The sequence below is a fragment of the Vombatus ursinus genome, unplaced genomic scaffold (genome assembly GCF_900497805.2).
Source record: "Vombatus ursinus unplaced genomic scaffold, bare-nosed wombat genome assembly UNPS02014959.1, whole genome shotgun sequence".
In the NCBI taxonomy this organism is placed as follows: Eukaryota; Metazoa; Chordata; class Mammalia; order Diprotodontia; family Vombatidae; genus Vombatus; species Vombatus ursinus.
Genome location: NW_020954737.1, coordinates 17,959,431 through 17,985,261, shown reverse-complemented (window position 1 = coordinate 17,985,261; position 25,831 = coordinate 17,959,431). Strand labels below are relative to the sequence as shown.

The window sequence follows — 25,831 nt, the reverse complement described above, 5'->3', positions numbered from 1 at the left end:
AATTTGACTCCATTGTCTTATAGGGTGGTACAGTTGACAGTGTACTGGACTTGGAGTCAGGAGTCTTGGGTTTCATATCTCATCTCAGCTATTTACTAGCTGTATGACCCTGGGCAAGTCACAAATTCCCTGAGTTTCAGTTTCATCATTTGTAAATAGGGATGATAATAACACTTAAACCTCATAGGGTTGTTGAAGGATCAAATGAGATAACATATTTTATAAATCTTAAAGTTATATAAATGCAGACTGTTATAATATATGATCAATGTCTTAAAGTGGTGCAAAGTGCTAGAAGGATCAATGGGGCAATGGTAATTATTGACAGAAGGGATCAGAGAAGAGGTGAAGAGGAGATGATGGCATTGGAGTTGGGCTTTAAAGGGTTTCAGCAGGTTGGGGGGAAGGGAGGAAAAGAGGGAATTTCAGGCAGAGAGGACAATATGACCTAAGGCAGCGTGTATGGCCAGCAATGAATAGTCCAATTTGGCTCAAATGTTGAGAATGTAAATGAGAGTGGTTCAGGAGAAGTCTGAAAAGATAGGGTGATGCTAGATGGTGGAGAAAGCTAGCAGAGGGATTTTCTTGGGAAGCACTGAAGCCTTTTAAGCCAGGTAATAAAACAATCCCATTTATGCATAAGGAAAATCACTATTTGGCAATGGAAGAGACAATGACACTGCGCTGAAATTCATTCACTGATGCAAAAAGCTGGGGACTCAACTTCCCAGATGTTCACTGAGTGGCTAGAATCCTAATGAGGCAATGTTTTATGCATGCCAGTATGGTTGCACTCACTAGCCCCACTATATTTAAGGGTCTTGTCAGCCTTTCCATTATAATAAACTCCTATTTTCAAGGGTGTGTAAATCAGAAACACAAATATTCTCTGAGCTGAAAACTGTTTTAGAGGGGTGAGAGGACTTCACATTCCCCTTCCAGAATTAGCCGCCAAAAGGCATCAATTTAAACATCTGTGTTTTAATGAGATTAAAAAAGAGAGGAGAAGGAATAAAATGTCTACTTTTGATGGCTAAAACCCATTGTAAGGCAAATCAAACCCTACCCACTTCTTTGGCTTGAGTCCTGGAAACTGGAATTGGTTCAATGTGTTGTAGAAAGTTCACAGATTTTATTCTGGGGGATGATAAGTGGGTAATATTCCCAAACCTTGGGAAGCAGGTGTGTGAAAGGCTAGCTATTCTGCTTAGATCCTCAAAGAAATATTTCCTATACTGTATTTACCTATTACCTAAATATTACCTAGAATATTATACCTAATAATACCTAAATATTACCTGTATTTCCTGAATGTAGTATCTTAACCAATTCTCAATAAACCTGGGAGGTAGATAGGATGATGATGAATTTAGTCATTTAATATATGGGGAAACTGAGGGTCAAGGAAGTTAAGTATTTGCCTAAGGTCATATAGAAGAACCAGGACTAATTTCTAAGTCTCCTGTTTCTTTGTGTAGTGTTCTCCTTAGCATAGATAGGTAATAATCTGGGCTTATTGAATGAGTCACGGAACTTATGAAGACTTGAGTTCAAATCCTGCCTCACACATTGACTTTCTTTTGTAACTCTGCGCAAGTCAACCTCTCTCAGCCTCAACTTTCTCATCTCTAAAATGGGAATCATAAAAGTTCCTTTTTCATAGGGTTGCTGTGAGGCTCAAATATATGTAAAGCAATTTAAAAAATTTAAAGCACTATATAACTGTTATGACTAGTACTCAGAGTAATACTTTTCATTTTACTGTGGGTTGTCCAGGGATGTAATTCATTTGGATTCTTGAATATATCTGTGTGGATGTTCCACCTCACTATGGCTCCCTTTCCTGGGTGATTCTTTTCTATGTCCCTGTGTAAATATAAGTAATTAGGTATGTATGAGATATGTGCAGAGCCTGGCAAAGGCCTTCTGCAGAAGGCAGGCTTTGAAATGAGTCTTTAAGGAAGCCAGGGAAACTGAGAAGCTGAGTTGAGGATACAGGACTTTCCAGGTATGGGAGACAGCAATGCAAGACTAGAGATGGAGGGTTGTGTTCCCTACAATGCGGCTGGACCATGCAGTGAATGATGGAGAGTAAAGTGTGAGAAGGCTGGAAAGTGAACGATGGATAAGGTTTTAAATGCCAGAAGTAGGATTTTATATATTCATTCTGCAAGAGTTCTTTGCCAGGCTCTGTATGTATCTCATACATGATGAGCTCCGTAAGCAGAGGTGATGGCGGTGGTGATGGTGACATGGTCAGACTTATGTATCAGAAAAATCACCTGGCAAAAAATTGGAAATTGAGGGAATGCCCATCAATTGGGGAATGACTGAACAAGTTGGAGTATAGGAATGTAATGGAATTCTGTTGGCTATGAGAAATGATGAGCAGGAAGATTTCAGAAAAGCCTGGAAAGACTTACATGAACTGATGCAGAGTGAAATGAGCAGAACCATCTGGGATGAGAATGTTGTTGATGTTGTGAGCTTGAGTGACTGGGAAGACAGTAGTAGTCTTGACAGTAACAGGCAAATTTGGAAAGGGGAGATTTTGGGGGGAGAGTGAGTGCTGGTTTGGATGTCCTAAGTTCTGACAAAAGTTAAGAAGGGCCTAAATGTTGGTAATGGGAATGGAGAGAGGTGGGGTGGTTGTAAGAGATATTAAAGAAATAGAAATGTTAGGGCTTGAGAAAGTTGGTTTGGTATGGTAGAAAGTGATGTAATTGAAATTGGAACACTGGACTTTGATTCCTGGTTCCAAGACTTAGTAGCTGTGTGACTATTGACAAAGTAGTTACTTAACCTCATCTATAAAGTGGAGCTTATAATACATACATTTCCTACTCCACATGTTTTGAACAAAGTTTCCTTATCTGTAAAATGAAGTATTGCATGACCTCTAAGTTTTCTATTGGGCAGCTAGATGGCCCAATGAATAAATTCCCAGACCTGGAGTCAGGAAGATTCATCTTCCCGAGTTCAAATCTGGCCTCAGACACATACTAGCTATGTGACACTGGGTAACTCACTTAACCCTGCTTGCCTCAGTCCCTTCATCTATAAAATGAGCTGGAGAAGGAAATGGTAAACCACTCTAGTATCTTTGCCAAGAAAACCTCAAATGGGGTCATGAAGAATTGACACAACTGAAAAACAACTGAATAACAACAACAAGGTTTCCTTTAGCTCTAAATCTGAGATCCAATGGTCTCACAATCCTATCAGAGTATTTTGTACCATAAAGTAATAGACAAATGTGAGTTTTTATTTTTGATGGACATCAGGGTTGGAGAAAGAAGAGTAAGAGAAATCACATCTGGGACTAGGTAAGATGCTACTTGGGAGAAACTGGAAGGTAAGGGAGGAGTCAGTTTGGGGGAGGAGATGGGGAGTTTAATTTGGGACATATTGAATTTGAAGCCTTTGATGGCTATGATGTGCAGGTTATAACTCCTACTCATTCCTGTATATCCAGCTAAGATTACCTGTGAGAAGTCAGGGTTTGGAACCCAAAGCAGACTCAACTGAAGGTGGGGTGATAAGACTCAGAAGTCTCCTTTCCCCTATTTTTTCAGATTGCAGGCTTCAGAAAAAAAAACTTGTTGGTTGCTGTATGTTTTGCTCACTTCATGACCTCTAGCAACATCCTCATCCAAGGATTCCATTCCATTCCTTTCCAATGAATTTGGTAAATTTCTCCCATGTGCTTAGGTCTTGTGTTAGATGACCGTAACCTCTTCTCTCAATTGTCAGTTTGATTTCATGTACTCCTGAGCACCTTCCATCAAAGTGTGCGCCATATGAGATGGAATGGTTTGGTGGGAAGTTTGTAGAGCTAGAATTTATGAGACCTGAGCTCTAGACCAGGCACACTACTTTAAACTAGCTTTGGTCATTGGTAAAAATGTTACTTGCCCTACTCACAGGATTAAGATGAAGACCAAATAAAATAAAGGATGTGAAAATAGATAAAAACTAAAAGTGGTATATAAGCATTTATTTTTCACCTTAATGTGAATTTAATTTGACTTTGAGGATTTTGTGATAACCCTTGAGAAAGGTCACTGGGAGGAATTCAATCATTGCCCTATAGTTCCAGGGTACTCCATTCCAATTTTTTTGACAGCTAGTTCATCTTTTAGATTGGAAGCTATAACCAATAGATCACATAATATAATGATTTCCATTGCTGCTCTAAAAACAAAATTCACAAGAAACTTATATACTGGTTAAATAAATAGTCCATTTCTGGTGTGTTATAGGCTAGCAGCATTGACCTGTGAAATTAGCCTGATTTGCATGTATCATGACATTCCCCATACAGCTAATAATACTATTATTTCAGCTGAGCGAATGAAAATGACTAAGGATTCAGCATGATATAATGGAAAAAATGCTGAATTTGAGGTCAGCCTGGATTTAGATCTCAACTCTGTCATTGCCTACCTCTGTGACCTTGGGCAAGTCTCAGCCTCATTTGTAAAATGAGAGGAGTGGACTAGTTGACCATTCCGGTCCTTTCCAGCTCTTAATCTATGTTCCAATAAATGATTAAAAGCTACTATAATAAACAATAGGGAGGAGGCTTCACAGTTTCTGGGAGAAAACACCCTTAGGAATGTGTATGGATATAGCATTAATGGATTAGAACATTTGTTAGCCAGTCTTATTCACAGGCAGAGTGTGTGTTGACTAGATGGTATGATTTGAAGTTTTTCTGCCTCTGCCTCGTCTCCCCCCTCCATTCCTCAATTTCTTCTTCTCTCATACACCTGAAATTCTAGTATTAGTGGTCTGCCTTCCCATCCCATCTAGTCATACACCCAGGCCATCATGCCATCTTCCTATCTTCCTACCAAAGTTTGAGTGAGGCCCAGATTCAAATCTTTCATAGAATCTCTTATTAAAATGCAAATGCCTTTGAAGGTTTAAGCTTTATTCCATGACCTTTAGCTCCTTCACTCATTCATATTATCTCAGTTGCCTTCCCCACTCTGATTTTATTTGCCTTGACCTTTGATCTGCTACTTCAATATTTCTCTTGGTACAGCCCTAGAATCCCTCAATACCCTATCACCTGTCATTCCTGATCAATGATCCCTATTCCCTGGGTAACCCCTACTATCCGATTTCTACACTTCTCTTCTACAGCTGCCAACTTTTGATGGAGAAAGTCACAAATCAAGCAGATTTCACCTATTACAAATTCACAGGACCATCTACTATACTCTTATTGATTCCTTATCTTATTTCCCACAGTAGCTTTCCAAACTTGTTATTCTCTCTTCTCCCCTAAAACCCACCACAGTTACATTGGATGACCTAGTTTTCTATTTCACTGAGAAGATTTAGGTCATTCAATATGAACTTCCTCATATTCCCCTCCTCTGTTCTTCAAATCTCCTCAGTATCAATCATCCCCTTCTCTCTCCTTCCTGCCTGTCACTGAACAAGGGCTGCCCCTGCTCAGCACAGAAGCTCATTTCTCATCTGAGTCCTTGATTCCATTCTCTGATGACCTCTCCAGGATGCTGCTTCAGCACTGATCCCTTCTCATGTGCTCTGACTTTTTCTTCTCTGCTCCCTCCTTCCCATCCCATTTCTAAAAAAGCCCTTCCTTGACCCATCAGGCTCATTGAGTTACTGTCTTATTTCTATCCTTCCTTTTACTACTAAACTTTTGAAAACTAGCTTATACACTCCCTCTCCACTCTCTCCTCAAGCCTTTGCTTGGACTTCTGCTTCAACTCCTCAGCATGAGCTACTCCCTAGGTCAGCAATGACCTCTAAGCCCTCCAAAGTAACTGTCCCTTTTCTCAGCCTGTGCTCACCTTGAAGTCTCTTCAGCTTTTAAAACTGTTGACCAACCTTTCTTGCTCTTTTTTTTTCTTTTGGCTTTAGGGGTATCACCCTCTCCTGAACCTTATTCTAGTTTTCTAACCACACCTCTATCTCTTTGGCTGGCTCCCTATTCTCTTCCTGACATTTACTATGGGTATTCCTAGGGATTTGTCCTTGGCCTTCTCTTGTTTCTTTCAAATAGAAATTTTATCTACTTTCACTGCTTTTTCTACTACTTCCTTCTAGATGGGTACCACATCTCCATCTTGGGTATTTATGACACTATAATCTCTCTTTATGATGGAAATCTTTTTTTAAGCTCCTTTTTCTAGCTTTATGGCCCCAAATTGGGACTTTTTTTGGTTAGAGCCAGGCCCTAAGCAATTCTGGAGGGAAGACTGTGGATCAGTGTGGTCCTGTTCTTCATAGTATGGAGTCCTGGAACTCTGGAGTGCTGTGTCCCTCAAAGATCATGAGAGTGGCTAGCGTCAGAAAACTGCAGACTTTCAGGGCCTTATTCAGTCTGATCTGTGGTGGGATCTGATGCTTGTTTCCAGGTTCCATACCAGGCAATGTGATTGCAGATATATTCCTGATTAGATGTCCAATAGAGAATTGCTGACTTCGACCTTCGTCTTCTAGCTGGAAAGCTAAGATTCAGACCTTCAGCACTGCTGGCCTTAACCTAATTTTGAGTCTGGGACCTGAATCCTCAATCCCAATCCCTCACTGAGGGTCAGGGTGACAGCACTGCCAGACTATCCTTGTTCCACTGTTCCTGCCTTGGATACTTGTTTGTGGACCAAAATGGTGATCTTTGGCTGGAAAAATGATTGTCTGTAGATTATACTTAATCAACAAATATTAAGCACCTACTATGTGCCAGGCACTGAGCACTGGGGATACAAAGAAAGGAAAAAGACAGTTCCTGCCCTTGAAGAGCTCACAGTCTAATGGGGGAGACAACATAAAAACAACTATGTACAAATATATAGGATAAATAGGGAGTAATCAACAGAGGAAAAACTCTAGAATTAAGAGAAATTTGGAAAGAGGTTTGTAGAAGGTTGGATCTAAGCTGGAAGTTGAAGCCAGGGAAACTAGAAGGGCAATGAGGAGGGAGAACATTCATTCTAGGCATGGGAGACAGCCAGTGAAAATGCCCGTAAGTAGGAGATGGAGTATCTTCTGTGAGGAACAAGAAGGAGGCCAGTGGCACAGGATCAAAGAATCTATAGCAGAATTTAAGGTATAAGAAGACTAGAGAGGTGTGTGGGGTGAGGGGAAGGGAAGAGTTAGGTTATCAAGGGCTTTGAATGACAGAGGATTTTGTATTTTTATCTTGGAGGTGATAGGGAGCCTCTGGGGTTTATCAAATAGGGTAGTGATATACTTGGACCTGTGTTTTAGAAAAATTACTTTGGAGGATGAATTTAGGATGGATGGACTATCATGGGGAAAGACTTATGGCAAGCTGATCCACCAACAGGCTATTGCAGGCATGAGGAGAGGAGGGCCCAAACCAGGATGGTGGCAGTATCAGAGGAGAGAGGGTGATAAATTCAAAAGATGTTGCAAAGGTGAAATTGATGGGCCTTGGCAATAGATATAAAGGGTGAAAGATCGTGAGGAGTTGAGGATAGTTGAAGGCCAGGGGAATGGGAGGATGGTAGTACCTTCTATAGCAAAAAGGGAAGTCAGGAAGAAGGGAAAAGTTTAGAAGATTTTGACCATGTTGAGTTTAAGATATTTGTGGGACATTGAGTTTGAGACGTCCAATAAGCACTTGGAGATGTAAGACTGGAAGCCAACAAAGAAGTTAGGTCTGGATAAATACATCTGAGTATCATCACCATATAGAAAATAATTGAGTCCATGGGAGCTGATGAAATCCTCAAGTATGTATTTGCTTGTATTTTGCCTCCCCCCATTAGACAGTGAGATTCCTAATAAATAGAAATATATAGAATGATTTTACATACACAAATACACATTTGTGTCTAATGGTAGACATCTCTAGAGCTGGGGGGAAGGAAAAAATGAAAAAAAGAAAATTACATGATGACTTTATTATATAATGAAAAGGAATAGCAAGTTGTATTTAATAAGATTTACATTTTCATGTACAATTATATTTTTTTTAAAAATTCTACTATATTATGGAAATGTTTGTTTTATTTCTTAAATTCAGAATAAAATACATTTTAGAAAAAGATTATAAGCTCCTTGAGGGCAGGGACTGGGTTTTTTTTTGCCTCTTTTTATATCCCTAGCACTTAGCACACTGTCTGGAACATAGTAGGTGCTTAATGAATATTTTTTGATTGATTGATCCATCCTTCATAATACTGCTTGGAATTACAATAGATCTTGTCATGGCATTCTTTTTCTCAAAAATCTTCAGTGATGAAGATGGCCTACTAAGTAAGGTTCTTATTGCTTCACTTGATATTCAAGGCCCTTCATATTCAGGCACTATTTTACCTTTCCAACCACCCATATCATTACTCTCCATACATATTATGCTCGAGTTATTAGATTAAACTCTGCCCCCAAGATGTACTGTGCTCTCAGACATTGCTGACTGTCTCTATTCCTGTAATATCCTCCCCCTTCCATCCTAACTCATTGCTTGTTGAATTCCTACTCATCTTTTAAAGCCTTTGGACAATTTTCTTTTATAATTTTTAAACTATTTTTAATCATTTATTATGCATCACTGTGTATAATAATAACTACTATTGTTGGTGTCTCTAGACTAATCTTTAAACTCTGTATTTCTTCTAACACTTAACACTTTACTCTGGTTAAAATACATGATTAATAAATGTTTGCTCTATTCAGGGCTATGTTGGTAAATATTTAACAATAGGTTCTCCAAAAACATATGAATGACACTTAAGTTTAATCCTCATTATTAATATTTTCTCCATTAATTTCTGAAGTTCAGAAAGCAACAAAACAACAAATCAAGCCCTGATTGGTATTATTTGCTGATTTTCAAGGTATAAATGCTCACATTGAAGATTTTTAAAAAAACTGGATTTTGTGAGCATACCCCTGACTCTATTGTGCTCGACTGGTCTTTGCATGATGGACAGGAATTATCAGGTGAAAAGGAAGAAACAATCTTCTTTTGATGTTGTAATAAAATGATGCCCCCAAAGATTGATGAGGTAGGAAGGAATCTTATATGTCATCTGAATGTCTTCTGCTCCACCTCTAGCAAATAGCCATCTTGTCTCTACTTGAAGAATTCCAATAATGTAGAAACTACCTGTCTACCAAGACAATCCATTGCACTTCTGGACAGCTTTAATTGTTAAGGTTAAGGTTTCCCTTCTACCAATAGGTGTTCTATAGGGCATTTATGAAGACCAAATGAGATCCATGCTGATCGCTAGAAGAGGGAAGTTGGTTAATGAAGAGGATAATTAGGAGACAAAGGGCTGAAATCAATACTCAGGAAAAAGTAGGCAGAAGAGCACTGAGATGGGGAATAAGAGAAATGACAGCTGTCATCTGATGGAGGAGACCACAGAACTATGAAAGTGCCATTTAGTGTGACTGGATCCCTCTAGATCTCCTGAAGGGCATCATTATACTAGGGCATTTAAAGTAGCTTCCGTATGTAGAGGGACATGAAAAAAATTAAAGCTACTGTCTTTATTAGAAGAGAAAAGCAGTAGAATCATTAGGAGAAACGTGACCAATTCTTGTTTATTCAGATATGAGATTAATGTTATTTCCACACCTTTGTTCATGTTTTTCCCTCTACCTGGAGTTCTCTACCTTTTCTTATGACAATATCTGACATTTATATTGTCCTTCAAAGTTTGCAAAGCACTTTACATACATTTTCACATTTTATCCTCACAACAAGCTTGCTAAAGTAGGGATTATAGGTATTATTTCCTCCATTTTTCAAAACTTGAGTGGTTAAGTGACTTGCCCAAGGTCATATAGTTGTAAGTATCAGGGAGTAGATTTGGACTTATATCTTCTGGACTCCAAGTCAGCATTCTTTCTACTATCACCTTTTTCATCTACATCCTGTGTGACACTCAAGGATCTGGTCAAGTCCCATCTTCTATGTGAAGTTTCCCTTAAGGACCCTGAGTCCATAATGATCTTTGTTTCTCTTCTCTGGACTCCTACAGCCTTTATCCTTGCACATTAACTTGTCTCATTATGTATCTATCTCCTTTTATCAACAAAATTGCAAATTCCTTGAGGACAGAGACCATGTTTTTAAACATTGCTGTATTACCTGTGGTGCCTTATAATTGTGCTAAGCCTGACATTTTGGGAGATTCACACTACTAGAAAATCCAAAGAATTTACATAGAACAGAGGTGTTAAACATGTGGCTACCTGCTGCCTGAACCAGATTAAAATGTAATGGGAAATATTTAACAAAATAAATAAAAATATAATAAAACACAGATAATGTTAACATGCAGTATTCTAGGTTAATATACAGCCCTCAGGGATCCTTATGTATGTTTTAATAGCCCCCATTTCTAATTAAGTTTGACACCATTGACATAACTCATACTGGCCTGTGGTCAAGTATTGCTGGGCACAAAATTGACTGGGACTCAGGAGAACTAGTATGGAACTTGTCAATCTGTGCCCTTAAAGGCATGGGGGCAATTTTTCTGTTGCCTTGAATCCATTCTTTCTGCTTTCTCAGATCTCTTATCAATGGAAAGTATCCATTCTCCTTTAGGAAATGGAAGATGACATAGCACAAAAGCCAGCATTTTCACTCTCTCTATGAGTACCTGGTCGCAGTTCCTATAGTTACCTATGTGACCATGACCTCTTTTGGAAGTGCTGAGTCCATGTAACATTAGAATATTACTGAGACACAATGCCTTGATGTGGATGTGGATGGGGATGGTGGTGGTGGTGGTGGTTGTGTGTATATGTGTGTGTGTGTGTGTGTGTGTGTGTGTAGCACCTTGATGGTTCAAGGCTTCCCAATAATGGGTCACAGTTATGCTGACAAATTGTTTTTACCCACAATTATGTTACTGATTGAATTCCTTGCTTGGTGACTGACACTTAAAAGGTTACTCTGGGTGATAGTGTAAACTTGCTATACCATTTGGATAATCTATAACCAACTGATGCTGTTAGCTAAATGCTTTTGTTCAGCAGTCAGTTGTCCAGAGAAGTTTTCTGTCCATAAGATGTAAAGACTTTTGGGCCAGAAACACAGCTCTGGAATGTGTTCTATTTATAATTGACTCAGAGTTGGGAAATCAATTCAATTAGCATTTCTCAGTAGGCAGTTAGTCATGTTATTTGAAATACTCGGGGCTGTAGTGATGTAGGCTTAAAATAGTGAAAGACACTAAAAAAATCTTTATTTAAAAAAATTAAGGTATCTCACTCTATATCAAATAGCTTTCATTTTAAAATCTTAGAAATAAACATGGTCATGAATCATCTTCAGGGAGTGCATTAACTAATTTTTTCACTAAAATGCTTTTTCCAAATATTCTAGTAGTGGGGTGTGTGTGCATGTGTGTGTGTGTGTGTACACATATTTGGTTTTTTATTTTTATTTTTATTTTTTTTTTTACATTTTGATTCCTAGGCTCATATCAACCAATTTTTTTTGAGCACTCATAGTGTGCCCCTGCCTATGGAAGATCAAGAAGTTTGAATTTTATTAAATAAATAATAGGGCACAATTTAAAGGTTTTGAGCAGAGGAGTGAAGACTATGAAAAACAGAAAGTAAGGTCAAAGCAATGGTGATGGACTGGGAGAAGTGGAGTGATAAAGAGATTAGAAATCATTGTAAGGATGAAAAACAGAATTAGAAGAAGGGAATCATTTGTAATGAGAGAGTGAAATATCAGAGTTCAAGACAAAAGACCTGTAACAATATTGGCTAATGAGATCTCAGTTGCAACTGCCATTGTGGGTTGTTGAGGTTGAGTGAAAATGCAAGTATTTGGGTTGAAGAAGTTAATTATGAGGGCAGGGAATTTAAAGGGACATGGCCAAGGATAAGAGCAAAGGATGGAGCACAAAGGAAGACAGTGAGACAGGTACTGTACTCCTTGAGCAAATAGGGAGAATGACACCACATGGTTGATAGCAACAAGGATCTGGAAAGGGTGATATAGATGGATTCCAATAGGATGAAAGGAGTTGATTCACTCCCCCTCTTTACCTAATCTGTATGTATGTGTAAGAAAGGAGGGAAGGAACAGAGAAAGAATGAGAACAGGCATGGTCAACACTGCTGATAGTGGCCAGAAGAAATGTCTTTAAGATTAAACCAGATTTTTATGAGTGCCAGAAGATGGAAAAAGTATGGAAGAGATCCAGGATAAATGGGAATTTCTTTACATAGAGACAGGTTTCCAGAAGACAGAGAGAAAAAGGAGGAAAGAAATGGATTTGGACTTAGGAAGGAATAGGGCCAAGCAGGATGGGAAAAGGATATGAGGTGAGATAGCAGGAAATAGGAGGTTTTGCTTCAGCAGATGGTAATTGAATTACAGAGAGAATTAAGAGATCAAAATGTAGGAACTTCTTACATAAAGGACTAAGTATAGAAAAGGTTGTCAGCCACACAGATCTAATTAGAAATCTGTTTTGAAGGTGCCTTTGTCTCTCTATAGGTGCCTTTTTAGTGGATTGGATGAGGGACAGGAGGGTTGACTGTGATGATGATTGAGGAGCTAACATGGTAAGGAAAGCCTTTAGTCCTGGGCAGAACAAGAAAGGGCCAGGCACCTCATGCTTTCAATTCAACAAATGTTTATTAAGCACATAGCAGGTACTGGGAATAAAAAGGCCAAAACAGTCTTGCCCTCAAGGAGCTTATGTTATACTTATCTGTTTATAACATGAACACTAAAAAGCAAAAATAAGGTAATCTAGGATTGGAGATTACATTACTAACTAGGGCAATTAGAGAAGGCTTCACCAAGGAGGTGGCCTTTGAGCTGAATCTTAATGGAAGAGAAAGATTCTCCGAGGTGGCAATGAGGAAGAAGTGCATCCTAGGCATGGGGGATGATTCCTGTGAATGCAGAAGCAATTGATGAATTGGCTTGTTTAGAGCATAGCCTGAAGGCCACTTTGGTAAGGCTATAGAATACAAAGTGAGAGGCAGCATTGTTGATAGGTAGACAGCTAGCTTCAAAGCCAGGAAGATCTAAACACAAGTCTTACCTCTGAAGCATATTAGTTGTGTGACCCTGGGCAAATAACCCAACCTCTCAGTGTTCTAGGCAATTCTCTAAGATGATAAATTGCAGAGAAGGTAGGGACCTGTCCTGGTAGAGGGAGTATTGTCTCTTCAAAGTCCCTTAGACCATTGAAATCATAGTATAGGTCCAGTCCCTACACATTGTGTAAAGGGTACGGGGCAAGAGTTTATGTGAAATAATGTGGAAATAAGTCACAAATGGAAGGTTTAAGAAGTTTACATTTATCCTAGTGACAACAGGGAGTTGCTCAAGATTTTTGAGTCGCAGGAGTGGAGGGTCAGATCTATGCCTTAAGAAGATTATGTTATTTTGGAGAGCAATTTGGAACTTTGCCCAAATGGCTATAAAAATGTGCATAGCCTTTGACCCAGCAATAGTACTTCTAGGGCTGTATCTAAAAGAGATTATACAAATGGGAAAAGGACCCACATGTACAAAAATATTTATAGCAGCTCTTTTTCTGGTGGCAAAGAATCGGAAATTGAGAGGATGCCCATCAATGGGCTGATGGCTGAACAAGTTGTGGTATATGAATGTAATGGAATACTATTGTGCTATAAGAAATGATGAGCAGGTGGACTTCAGAAAAACCTGGAAAGACTTGTATGGATTGATGTTGAGCGAAGTGAGCAGAACCAGGAGAATGTTGTACACAGTAACAGCCATGTTGTGTGATGACTAACTTTGATAGACTTAGCCCTTCTCAGCAATACAAGGATCTAAGACATCCCCAAAAGTCTCGTGATGGAAAATGCTATCCACATCCAGAGAAAGAACTATGGAGTTTGAATGCAGATCGAGGTATACTATTTGCTATTTTTTTCTTCTTTGTATTTTATTTCCTCTTTCTTGTGGTTCCTCCTATTGGTTCTAATTCCTTCTTACAAGACTAATATGAAAATGTCAAAACAAACAAAAAAAACAGTTCGTTATAAATTTAAAAAAAGATTATGTTAGCTGGGTAGAGGATGAACTAAATAAGACAAATACTATAGAAAGGGAGAACTATTATGAAGGTTCTGGTGAGAGGAGATGAGGGCATGAGCTAGGATAGCAGCTGTTTGAGGGGAGAAATTAGAATCTTGATAGGAGACTGGATATGGAAGATGAGTGAGAGGGAAATGAGAAGGGACGGGAACAAATATTAAGTACCTACAATGTGTCAGGCACTTGTGTTGTTGTTTTTACAAATATTATCTCATTTGATCCTCATAATAACCCTGGAAGGTAGATATTATCCCCATTTTACAATTAAAGAAACTGAGGTAGACAAAAGTTAAGTGACTGTTCAAGGTCACACGGTTAGAAAGTGGCTGAGGCAGGATTTGAATTCAAGTCTTCCTGATTTCTAGGTGACTATAAGAATGGTAGTGCTCTTGACAGAAATAGGTGAAATTATGGCTACTGTTTTAGTCCAGATGCCTGGATTCAATAAAGACTGTCCCTAATGCCAATATAGCTGTAGATCAGAAATGCTGATATTCTTCAAAGTAGAGTTAGTGGTGAGATTTCATTGTAGCAGGAAAATTTCTTCCCCCTGCCCTCAAAGTACATACAGTGACAGCCTCCTTATGTCAGCTTAGGTATTTATGTTGAGAAACAAATAGAAGTGGATTCATGTTTCCTTCATTTCTGCTTGATTTGAATAATACACCAGGTCCCACCTGTTAAATGGAGTTTTCTTCTAATGAATGGACTTTCATGGATGGCTGGTACAAGTTTTGTGCTGTTAAAGGATAGGGCAGTGTTAAAAAAAAATACAATGTCTTTCCATATTTATATGATAAAATAATGACATAATGAAGAGATAGTGTGGGAAGAATATTAAATTTAGAACTGAGATGGAATCCTCTCTCTGTCATGGTTGCGGTCTGTATGACCTTGAATGAATCACTTCATTTCTCTGAATATCAGTGTCCAAATCTGCAAAACAAGGGGATTGGACCACATGATCTCTAGGGCCCTTCCTAGTTCTAAATCCTATAATCAGGTGCCTAAAAATGTAATATGCATTTGTGAGTTGTCTCAGCATAACCATGTCCATAATGGAGGAATGAAAGTTCTTCATGACTAGTGGATATAGAGATTGTCAGGATGTTATAGCCTGTGGCAAAATGGTACAGTATGTGAGGTCTGAATGGGAGCCTTGTCATCCCCCTCTCCATTTACCATCTCTCTTTATTTCTGTCTTATAATGTCCCTCCTACCCTGATGTCCAGGCACCAGATGTCCTCATCCTACCTTCCTGGCTGCCAAAGGGTCTCTTGCCCTGGCTACCCTGAGCAGTACCCTATCAAAGTCTTAGCAGATGCCATAAAGCTTTTAGAGGAAAACAACATATGCATTATAGTCTCAAAGGAATGGACTGATTTAGCAGCTATGTCTAAAAGAAATTTCAATTTGATTTTTAAAGTAGTCATGCAAAAGAGAGATTCCAGGACACCCACATGTCTGTCATATGGTAACTTGCTCTTTCTAGAATTGGTATTGAATATAGTTTCATCAGAATAAATAACCCCAAGAAACTCATAGCCAGACACACATAGAGGCAACCCAAAAGATCTCTTTGGTCAGTAGCTCCACAAACACAGATTTATGAGGCTTGAGCAATCTAATGGCATCTGCCTTCGATCATGGCAGTAGACACAGTCTGAAAAGAAGACAGCTGTCTCAGTCTTGCCCAGGCTTAGAAACAGTAGGATTGTCAAAGTAAATGATCCATTAAGGTCACTTTTTGTTATCCTGTAACACCTGGAAAAATCTTTTCTTTAGTCAGTCTCTCAGACAAGTATTTGATCAAAGATCCAAATGTGAAGATTTGTGAGTACTTGAAAGTTGACCTAGGAATTCACAGAAATGGAATCAAGGTGAGACACCATTGGGTAATTGTAAATCCAGTCTTTGTGCTTTAGTAGCTGGATATAGCATGGTTCTGACAGATAGCTCTCAAAGTCTATCCTGTCCTATCCTTTCCTTTCTCCCTTAATCCCACTGCTGTCCCTTTCACTTTCCTTCTCTTTTTGACTATCTCACTAAAATAGCAATGCTATAGAGCCAAAATAGACCCTTTCTTATTTATTGTATTTTGTGGAATTTACATTCTTTGGTTTTGGTTTTTTAATGGATAAGTCTACTGGTTTCTGTTTTATTTTGCTTTAAAAAACTAATACTTATTCAACTTGATTTTTTGTTTATAAAACCATTGAATAATAGACCTGGAATGGAGAAATGAAGTAATGTACCCAAGGTCACTGGCTAGTAAAAGACAAAGTTAAGAGATTTGAACTCAGGTCTTTGGACTCCTAGCCTAGTGCTATTTAAACTTTAAAACTAATATTTTTTCCTCCTAGGAGTCAGCCCCAAAAGAAAAAAAAAGTTTATCCACTCATGATCTAAAAGAAATTATTTGGAACTCAACATAGAACCAAAGAATATTTGGGAAGGAAGGACCTTAGAAATCATCTAGCTCAGTCCTATCAATAAGTAGATGAGGCAGAGATGGAAAGCACATAGATTTGTTATTTTGTTCATGATGGTATCTAGAACATTCCTGGTAGTCACTAAGTATCAAAATCATGGCAATGCCATTGGAAATAGAGGTTGGGATTGCATTTTTTGGCATGAAGTCCATCTTAATTGTAAATGAAGTCTCTTATGATTAATATGTTATGTAACATATGTAAGCTCTGTGCCTGAAATGTTCCTTAAATATAAACAAAGTTTCAATTTTCCTTAAGTGACTGGAAAAATATCAACAGAAAATGGAGTTTGGGATCCTTTCAAAATTTAACTCTCAGATTAGCTAATAGGACACAGTAAGCAAATTAAAATTACATATTATTGTCATGTAACATTGTTGGAGCAAATTCCTAGAAGAAAATAACAAGTTGTTATTAAATTATTCCTGATTTCCATTGGTTAAGTATAGAGTCAATTCCCCATAAGTGTGAGCAGCACCCTTGACTTGAAGCATCACTGCTGAGTTCTCAGTTTGGAAGGATATTTTAAATTAGAACATCAGCTTGCTCTTAGGCTAGAAATAGATTTAGGCTCAAGGAGAGTTTAGATAAATTCATGCATGTACTGTTGTCTGGACTACTAAGGGATTTTATCCTGGACTTTTGAGGAATAATGAATGTCACAGAGGGTGACTATATCCTCCCCAAAATGCCGCTTGGTATTTCCACTTGGGATAGGTAGATCCTTGGAAAAAGGATTTGCTGTAATTAGTATTTTTTTCTTTTTTTCTTCTCTAAAAGTCCCTTTTATACTTTTTAGCACAACATTTGGTTCTAGAATTTGAGGCAGGAAGAAATCTTAAAGCTCATCTAATCCAATCCTCTCATTTTAAAGAAGAGGAAGTGACTGGTTTAGGGTTAAGTTTTGACCTGGTAAGAGAGAAACGACATGGATTCAGGTCTTATGCTTTTTCCAATATAATGTTTCTTTTTAAGATGTTAGAAAACATAAAAAATATATTCTCACAATATTGGAATTGACTGTCCCACACTCCACCTACTTCCTTTTAGATTTGGCTTCTACTGGGGTCAAGGTTGAGGTTGGGAAATTTGAATGAGTCTTAAAAAATGAAGAGGGACTTGAGGTTTTTTTTTCCTTAAAAAAGAAGCCTCAGCCTTCAGGAAGGAGAGTTCTAAAAGTACTAAATCCAGGGAAGTGGTTAATATAAGTAACATTTAGCAGGGTTTACTTAATCCAGGATGAGAAGTCAAGGTTTCTACACTCATCTGTGACACTTCATAGCCTTATAACCACGAGAAGTTCACTTACTCTTTCTGAGACTAAGTTTCTTCATTTGTAAAATAGGAAAAGTAAAACGTAGTATAGTATTTCACAGGATTTTTGTGAGACTCAAATGAGCTAACACCTATAGATGCAAATCTTAGAATATATACATGCCAGCTATTATTATTATTTTTTTTTTCATCTTGTTCTTTACATATTTTTTGATGGAGTTTGGATAGAAATGGTCCTGGGATAAGTTGCTATCCTGATATTGTTCTTTTATGTTTAATGTTCTGTAGACTATTGCATAGGTGAATAAAATATCTTCTTGATGTAGTTGAATAAAAGTATTAGGATGCAAGGTCATCTTCCATAGACTTATTGAAAGCCTCCTCAGTATAACTGCAATAGTAAACAAAATGATGGGGAATGATTTGTGGCTCATCATGTTCCATGTGAGTTTGATTTTTTTTTCTCTATGTCTCTATATTTTGAAAGTTTTTTATTCCACACAATATGGAGACTATGACTATTTGGTATGCCAACATCTATTAAGAATGTTAGCATAGGCTAGTGGATTGCTTGAGCTTAGGAGTTCTGAGCTTTAATAGAGTTGAACCCTATTAGAGTGTCGCTACTCAGTCTGGCACCAACAGAAGGGATTAAATGACCCAGGTCAGAAACAGAGCAGGTCAAAGCTCCTGGGCTGATCGGTAATGGGGTTGGAACTGTCAGTGGCCCCTGAAAATCCAGCCTGGGTGGAATAGGAAGAACCAGACTTAAAAACAAAATGAAATAACAGAAAACATTTTTTGTTTTGTTTTGTTTTGTTTTTTACATTTTCAAGGACTGATATTATATCTGGATGATTATGGCTAAGAGTTTGAACTAGGATAATTCTCTGGTTCCAGTATAGTTTTCTAATTGAGACCTCCAGGATATCTTGAGGTCTGTATTTGTACCATGAAGATTTGTCATTTGTTCATGAAAGATTGCAAGTTTCTGATGCATAATTCTAGCCAATAGGTGACGTCTTTCGAGGTGTTTTTGGTAAGTGATTATTTTTTACAGACTGCAGTGATTTGTTGTATAGAGTCTTCATTATTTTTGTTGCATACTCTGCATTTATCATTGTCTAGGCTCTTTAAGACTATCTCTTTTGTAATTCCTGATGGTGTTTTCTTGTTCCTGAATTGCTATCATGTTGTTGTTGTTTAATCATTTCAGTAGTGTCTGACTCTTCATGACCCCATTTGGGGTATTCTTGGCAAAGATACTGGAGTGATTTGCCATTTCCTTCTCTAGCTCATTTTACTGATGAGGAAACTGAGGCAAACTGGGTTAAATGACTTACCCAGGGTCACACAGCTAGTAAGTGTTTGAGGCCATATTTGAACTCTGGAAGATGAGCCTTCCTGTCCCCAATTCCAGCACTTTATCCACTGCTTCCTCTAGCTGCCCAAATCGCTATCATAAACTTTTCCATTTGTATGAACAAATCCATGTGGCATAGCCATTTCTTCGATGTTTCTTTGTGGACAAATTGTTGACTGAGTTCATATAGATGTCAGTCTTGGAGGGCCTTTGCATTCCACTCTCAAACATAGAAGAAATACATTGATAAACTGAAGAGTACCCAGATGAGGGCACCCAGTATGGTGAAGGGCCTTGAGTCCATCTCATATGAGCACTGGTTGAAAGACAAGGGCAGACTGAGTCTGGGGGAGAGAAGACTTTGGGGACAACATGATAGCTATCTTCAAGTATTTGAAAGGCTGTCTTGTGGAGGAGGGATTTGACATATTCTATTTTACCCTAGGGGCCAGAACCAGGAGCAATGGATGGAAGTTGTTAAAAGGCCAACTTAGACTTGACGTCAGGAAAAACTTGAGAATAATGAGAACTGTTCAAGAGTGGAGTGGGTGACCTTGGTGGGGTCTTCAGGTGGAGACTGGTCAAACACTCATGTATGTTATAGTGGTTATTCCTTTCACGTATTGGTTGAACTAGATGGCCATCAAGATCCCTTGCAATGCTCACATTCTGTGACTTTGTGATCTCAGCTGTTTCATAGACACCATCTAGAGGGAAACCTCCCTTAGTTACATTCAACAAATCTGATGGTAGGTACCTGTTATCAGCCTTTACTGTTGCTTAGTCAAGCAAGGTCTGCTTATTCCAAAAATATTTCTATAGGTTTTTTTTATGTATTTATCATGTGTTGTGAGAATGTCTATTACTTTTCTTTCCTCATCTAGGCAATGATTCCTTTTATAGCTGCCTTAGGTGGAAAGGCCCAGGTCACATTAATATTGTACAGGAGGTAGCACTTAATATCAATACAATTAATATTATATTAGAGGCAGCCAGGTGGCTCTGTGGATAGAGCTCTAGGCCTTGAATGATGAAGATCTGAGTTCAAATCCAGCCTGAGACACATAACTATCTCTGTGAGCTTGGGCAAGTCATTTAACCTCTGTTTGCCTCAGTTTACTCAAGTATAAAATAGGGATCATAGTAACTCCTACTTCCTAGGGTTGTTATGAGCATTAAATGAGATAACATTTGTAAAGTGCTTAGCCTCATGCCTGGCACATAGTAGGTGTTATATAAATGCCAATTATCATCATTAGTATTATTATTGCAGGTTTTTGTTAGGATCCTTTCCAAATCTGTTATGGCACATTTTATTGCTGCAATCATGTCCATATCAGATAAATGGGTAGTTCAACACCTTTCTGTTAATAGAGTTAGTGATAACTAAATGTATTATAAAACAACAAATATTTATACACAAACAAAATTTATACCTACACAAAATTCAAAGGAATAATTATACCTTTGGACTCAGTGATACTGCTATTAGGTCTATATCCCAAAGACATCAAAGAAAGAGGAATAAAACCTATATGTACAAGAATATTTATAGTAGTTCTTTTTGTGGAGGCAAAGAATTGGACACTGAGGTGGTGCCCATCTTTTGGGGCTGAAAAGTTATTTTACATCATATATGTGTATATGTGACATACATACACAATTGTGCTAAGAAATGGTGAAGGGGATAGTTTAAGAGAAACCTGGGAAGACTTCTGTGAACAGATGCAGACTGAAGTGAACAGAACCAAGAGAAGTAATTTATACAATAACAACAATACTGTAAAGACACACAACTTTGAAAGACTTAGGAACTTGGATCATCACAATTACCAACCATGATTTCAGAGGACTCATGATAAAACATACTACCTATCTCCTGAAAGAGAGGTGATGGACTCAGTACAGACAGATTGAGACTTTTTTTTTGGACATAGCCAATGAGTGAATTTGTTTTGCTTGACTAAGCATGTTTGCTTGACTAAGTTTGATTTTTCTTGCTTTTTCAATGGGAATGAGGTGGAAGGGAGTGAAGGCAGATTTTTAATGATAAAAAAAATTTAAAAGGGAATTCAAAGGAATAAGAAAAACTGGTAAAATAGATGGAAGTCAAGGAAAAACAAATAATCACAAGATTGAAGAACTTGGCTTTAATTATATTGAGAAATTTCTTGTCATCAATCAAGATATAAAAGATTCTGTTTTCCCTTGAAACTTAATACTATTAAGGAGACAGAGTTAGGATAAGGGAAGAGTAGATTCTAAAAAACTCAAAAATGTGAATTTGTAAAAAATATAATAGTCACAAGTGGGATTTCTGTCATTTTCTAAATAGTTTTTGGGAATCCCAAAAGAGAGAGAAACCACTCCACTTATCTCAATTCATTTTGGTTAGAATTTATATTTAAGCTATTAATTATAGCAGATTACTATTTATTGAAGAACTATCATGCAATAGTATTACATAAAAGATAGTGGCTAAATATACATCTAGTTAAAAATAATGAACATTTTGAATTCTGCAAGATGACTGTAAAACAATCTGTCATCTTCTCCCAAGAGGTGTGGGAGAAGGGTAAGGCAGAGGTAAGATGGTGGCCATTTCATGGCATTTGTAAGAGGTCTTTTCTCAGTTTCTAGTTTGGAATTATCAAAGGATCAGAAGCAAGAAAAATCATTAACAACATACAGTCAATGGGTATAGTTCTTTTTGATCTAAAATCAACATCTGGTTCAACTCAGGCAATTTATTACCTGAAAAGCTTACTGTCTGGATTAGTTTGTAGTTTCCACAATCTCTATTTTATCAGGAAAGGATTAGTAAAATTAGCCAGGCCAATATCTACAATTTTTAATTACTCACCTCTAAAAGCTTCTTTTAATTCAACTTAGCATTCAGTGCCTACTATAGGCTATTCTGCATAGGCATGGTCTGATATTTGGACCTTTAAGGTTTCCCTTAGGTTTCAAAAGAGTTACCTTGCCAGCATGCGCCAACAGTGAGTTGCATGGCTATGTGTGATGGGTGAATGGGCCAATCATTTGTCACGAGGTAAGGTTCATATGTTGTGCCGTCCATGTATAAGGTGACCACAGGAAACTCCACGTTGACAACGTAGTAATGCCATTCCTTGTCACAAATCTAAGCAATGACAAGAGAGAACTTTTTAAAACTGGATGCTCCCCATAATGATTAAATAGTTTCTTATTTTAATTATGAAAGAAGACAGTTACACTGGACCTAGGAGCTAAGGAAAACCATAAATCCTTATGGAAATTACTTTTTTTTGTGTAGCTCTTTCATGTAGAACAGTGGTGTCAAACTCAAATAGAAGCATATTGACTTAGAAAACTACATATTAGCATTATCTATGTTTATTGTATTTTTATTTATTTTGTTAAACATTTCCCAATTACATTTTAATCTATTTCTCAGCCTGAGTGTTTGATACCTCTGAAGAAGAACTCAGAGACCTCCACAATATTCTTTATCTGAACACTTCAACTTTTATCCTAGGTGCCAACTCAGCAAGCCATCTATCTCCTGAATTACAACATCTTCCAGGAGGACTTTCCTAAGTAATTTGTGGAGCAAATGATGATTTTTTCTTTAGCATGCAACATTTCCAATGCTCTCTTCAGTCACTGTGACATATCTTTACCTCTTGGCTTGTAGAGACCCTGAACAGAGATACGTATTACACCATAATATAGTTCCTTCCATGTTATATGTGCTCAGCAAACACTTCTTAATTTGTTGGAAGAATGAGTGATGCAAACATTTGATTCATTTGTTGACTATTTCTGTCCGTATAATTATTGGTTATCTTGGATGGCCGGAGTTAGTTTAGACTCAATTTAGATAACGCCTAGCAGAGTGCCATGTTGGAAAAAAAAATTTGTTTCATAAGTGATTTTCATTACAGAGGAGATGGATAAGAATGAAAGAGTAAAAGGAAAAAGACACAAGAAAGGAGAATAAATAATAGAAGGAAAGAAGTAGAAGAAGAAAGAGAAGAGGAGACAAGGACATTGAATTGATTAGATTTGAAATTGGAAGATTAGACTCTAAATCCTGGCTTGGCCACTTATTAGTTGCATAATTTGGACATGTCGTTTAGCCTCCTGAAGTCTGGGTTTCCTTAAATAAGATAAATACCTGCTTTATCTATATTAAAGGTAGGTAGGTAGTGCAGGGGTTAGAGAGGGGAGGTCTGGAGTCAGGATGACTTGAGCTCAAATCTAGTCTCAGATCCATACTATCTGTGTGACTCTGGGCAAAGCACTTAATCTGTTTGCTTCAGTTCCCTCAGCTATAAAATAGGGAGGATCAAGAGAATAAAATAAGGTAATATTTATAAAATGCTTAGCACAGTGTTTGGCACCTAGTAGACACTGAATAAATATTGGTTTCTTTCCTTTTATTTACCTCATAGCATTGTTGTGAATATAAATACAGAAAGAATTTAACCCTTTTATACCATCCAGCAATTGCTCCATCTTGCTCTATGACCCCCTCCCCAAGACCCTTTACTTTGACCTCAGTGTAGCATTTGTTACTGCTAGGTGGTGTGGAGGATAGAGCCATGGACTTGTAATCAGAAATAAGCTGGAGAAACACTGCAGTACCTTTGCCAAGAAAACCCTATATAGGGTCACAAAGGGTCAGGCAGGACTGAAACAACTGAATACCATCATTATTATTGTTATTAACCATACCATCATTGTGAATATTGGTGCCTCCTTTGGCTTCAGAAACGACACCACTTTCCCATTTCCTTTCTCTGTCTCTAATCTTCTGTCTCCTTCACAGATTGATATCCTTATTTCCAACACTTTAAGGTTGGTATTCCCCAAATTCCTCTTGTCTCCCTCCATTCTCTCCCTTGGTGACCTCATCCATTTATGTTAGTTGAACCACCCTTTCATAGTCTATCTCACAAGCATTATCTCACATTAACTCCATGTATATTACACTCTAGCCGAACTGGACAACTAGCTTTTCTTCCTTGTGTAGTCCTGCAGTTTCAGGCCTTCTTGCTTTAGCATGAGTTTTCACTTGTGCCTGCAACCTCACTCCTCTCCTTTTCCCTCTATGTCTTGGAACTCTATCTGTCCTCAAATGACACTTTTGCCAAGAAGCTTTTCATATAGTAGGGTGTTAAAGGGGATTTTTAAATTATATTGAAACCTTTTTCCCTTCCCACCCCTATTTCATGATAATCCTTCTCCCCCCAGCATCCAATAGCGTGTCATTCCTATCCTTTTAACCCCATATAATATATGTATATCTATATACACATACATATATATGTACATATACATACAACATATGTATATATACACACCTACACACATACATACACACATAAACATACACATGTATATACATATATATTATTTTGTGTTATAGTATTTGTTCATGTGAGGAAATATGCATAAACAAGAAATATTTTGATTTTCTATTTGTTTTCAGCACTTAACACAGTGCTTGACACATATAAGACTTTGAATAAGTGCTTTGTCATTCATTCATTCATTCATTCATTCATTCATTCATTCATTCGTTCATTCATTCATATGTCATATCCTCTTGACTGAACTGTAAGTTTCCTAAGAGCCAAGGTCAGTTCTTATTTAAACTTTGTATCTCCCAAAAAGCTAGCAGGGGCTTAATAAATGTTTATTTAAACCAAAAATGATAGGATTCTACTGGACCTTTTTGTTCCCCATCACTACAAATATTTTCTGAAGGCGTAAAGAAATTAGAATCATAAAAGAAAGTAAATTAATTGGAACTTGAATAAACAAACTTTAAAAAAGCCCCCTTCTGAAAAAGGTATTTTTTTTTTTTTACTTACTGGGGGCTTAACTTTGATAAGTCACTGCTGGTCATAGCCCATAAGGTGTATATTTGCTTTCAAAGTAGAATAAAAAAGTATTCAAAAGAAGCAAACAGATATGGGATACAGTCCTGGAGGAAAGTACTCATATTTGTTGAGGAATCTAGGATGAAAGGTGAGTTTGTTTTAATTTGATTTATATAAATACATATTAATATTCATTTTTACAAAAAAAATCCTCATTTTTGAGACTTAAGTCCTTGATCAGACATGTTGATATAGTCTTTGAAATGCCTTGGGATGCTCTGGGCAACTTGTTAAGAAGTTGTTACTAAATAAGAGCATGAAAATACCACAGCATAGTTAGTAAAAACACAATTTTCAGCAGAATATCTGTATCTATTAGGCCAATTCCTTTGATATATTTGGTGGATAGTTTGGTTTTCATATTAAAAGGCATGTGTTTTTATATATATATATATATATGTGTTAGTATAATATATATGTGTGTATATAATATATGTATATATTGTATATAATGCATATTACACACAATATGTAATATATGTGTATAATACATGTGTAGATTGTATATAATACATATTACATATTATGTACAATATATAACAAATTATATGCAACATATATGTGTATATATGTATGCAATATATATGTATATCTATATATCTATATTTCGCCATACATTCTATTGAAATGATCATAGAGTAATCCAAATCCATCAGCTTATCTTCAATTACTCCCTGTTTAATCGGGGCAGATTTCAGAGAAG

The 25,831-nt window shown here is 37.4% G+C and overlaps 1 protein-coding gene across 1 annotated transcript in view; it reads right to left on the bottom strand.

The window, feature by feature from the left end:
* CLSTN2 (calsyntenin 2) overlaps positions 1–25,831 on the bottom strand; it is a 539,158-nt gene that overhangs the window by 34,498 nt on the left and 478,829 nt on the right. Inside the window, exon 9 of the mRNA XM_027845178.1 lies at positions 22,178–22,340. Within this exon, the coding sequence (XP_027700979.1) occupies positions 22,178–22,340 (163 nt within the window). The remainder of the gene's footprint in view (positions 1–22,177; positions 22,341–25,831) is intronic.